At 52.9% G+C, this 2119-nt stretch overlaps 1 protein-coding gene across 1 annotated transcript; it reads right to left on the reverse strand.

Moving 5' to 3' along the window:
* Positions 1-943: 943 nt before the first annotated feature.
* On the reverse strand, positions 944-1812 carry LOC123499292 (predicted GPI-anchored protein 58). Its single transcript, XM_045247093.1, has 2 exons — positions 1368-1812; positions 944-1284 (listed from the first exon to the last, which is right to left on the reverse strand). Exons 1-2 carry the CDS (start codon positions 1810-1812, stop codon positions 944-946), a joined length of 786 nt encoding a protein of 261 aa, XP_045103028.1.
* Positions 1813-2119: the final 307 nt, after the last annotated feature.

Below are 2119 nucleotides of genomic sequence, written 5' to 3' on the forward strand. Positions count from 1 at the left end.
GTGATGCGGCCACCAGGTGTTTCCCCACCAAGACACTGTTTTGCGCACTGTCCATAAAGCTTTGCTTACATGGGCTCCCCAAAAAATAATTATTATTTTGTAATTACATACCTACTATATGCACACCTCTATGGGATAATTAAAATGTTTCAAATGTTTCAGTGTTACCCACACACCACTAGTGTTGACATCTCCCTCCACTCTCCTCTCTCAGTGCCTTACCAAACATATCGTATCATATCCCACAACTCATATCCTTCAACTTAAAGTGGGTTCACACGTGTTAATATGCGGGTGGCAATGCTACCAGCAAAACAAGACCAACATGTTGGTCTTGTCCAGATGCTAGCAGCTTTGTTTACATCAAGGAATATACAAGGAGGAAGTTGTGGTGTGGGTTAAAGTTTGGAGGACAGCAGCAGTGTTACCATCTGTTGGTAGCAAGCACTTTCATAGGAAACCTCAGGAGTAACTTATGAAGATTTCTTCCATGCTCCCACCACCCCCTATTTTTTCACTCCATTCTCTCATGGTTATGAACTTATAAGGCAAATAAAACATGATTGATTGATTGATTGATAACTTTATTGTTGTAGAAGTGTATACAAGGGAGGGAGTCAGGTCATGCTGACCACCCCCTAAACATGGGACAAAAAGGATTTAAGAGTGCGTCAGGGGGTTAAGGTGAAACATGTCCTGCCATATGTGTGGCACTACAGCGTCCTTACTCTCCCGCACCGCCAACCTGGGACAGCGATACCTGCTGGTGTATCCAAGCGAGCCCCTCGGTCACAGCGGTGAGCTTGGTCTGCAGCCGGTCCAGTGTCCGAGCAGCCGTGGGTACCCACTCCTCCTCATCCATGTCCACGTCATCCAATACCAGATCCGCCTCTACAGAGGGGGACCCAGACCGCGGAGGCATGCGCTCCGGCACAGACAGGGGCTAGGCTGGGGCCGGCGGGAGCGGTGGCTGTACTGGGGCCAGTGGCTGGACTCGCTGGGGCCGAGAACTAGCCGGCACACTCTGGGGCTGGCTATCAGGGGCAGACTGGGGCGAAGGATGTACCGGGACAGACACTGGCTGGGACCGTGGGCTGGCTGGCGCACTCTGGGGCTTGTTATCTGGGGCAGGTTGGACAGTAGCAGACACTGGTTGGGGCCGGGGGCTGGCCGGCACACTCTGGGGCTTGTTATCTGTGGCAGGCTGGACAGTAGCAGACACTGGTTGGGGCTGGGGGCTGGCCGGCACACTCTGGGGCTGGTTCTTGTGGGCAGGTTGGGGCGCTGGCTGGACAGGGGCGGTCACTGGTTGGGGCGGAGGGCTCGCTGCGTCCTGCTGTCGCTCCAAGGCAGTGACCCTCACACACTCAAGTCCCTGATCTTGGCCTGGACTCCCAGCAGGAGCTGCACCACGTCCTGGAGGGTTGCAGGCACGCCAGCCTGCGATGCGGGGGCTGCATCCTCAGCCCCTACCACAGCAGCATGGTAAAAGGCAGTCCTGCGTGGCACAGGGACAAGTGGCCATGTGGCAGGGACGGGAGGGTGAGCCGCCCCAGACTGGGATGGGGCAGCTGTGCCAGACAGGGGCGGAAATGCTGATGGCTGGGCGGCTGGCAGAGGCAGAGCAGGGAAGTCGGACCAGGACGGGGCGCCATTTGCCCAAGCATTGTGTTGCGGAGCTGGGACAGGCCGAAAAACCACTCTGGAGGGGCCGACAGTGGTACCGGGGGTCTGTGGCTCCCTGACGGGCCTGGGCCGAGCAGGGCAGCGGCGCAAAGAGGCGTTGTGGTCGCCCCTACAATTGCAACACATCGGGATGACTCTGGTGCCAGTACGTATCTTCTCCAGGTAGCGGGGATATATATATATATATATATATATATATATATATATATATATATATATATATATATATATATATATATATATATATATATATACATATACAGTAATACTCTGCTTAACGAACAGAATAGGGGGTGTCAAAGCTGTTCGTAGAGCGAAAAATCGTTAAGCGGACGTAATTTTCCCATAGGAAATAATGGAAATAGGGGGGATGCATTCTGGGCTGGTCCCCAACATACCACATGGGTTAAAAAGTAAAAAAAAAAAATTTATA

Source organism: Portunus trituberculatus, chromosome 49 (assembly GCF_017591435.1).
Source record: "Portunus trituberculatus isolate SZX2019 chromosome 49, ASM1759143v1, whole genome shotgun sequence".
NCBI lineage: Eukaryota > Metazoa > Arthropoda > Malacostraca > Decapoda > Portunidae > Portunus > Portunus trituberculatus.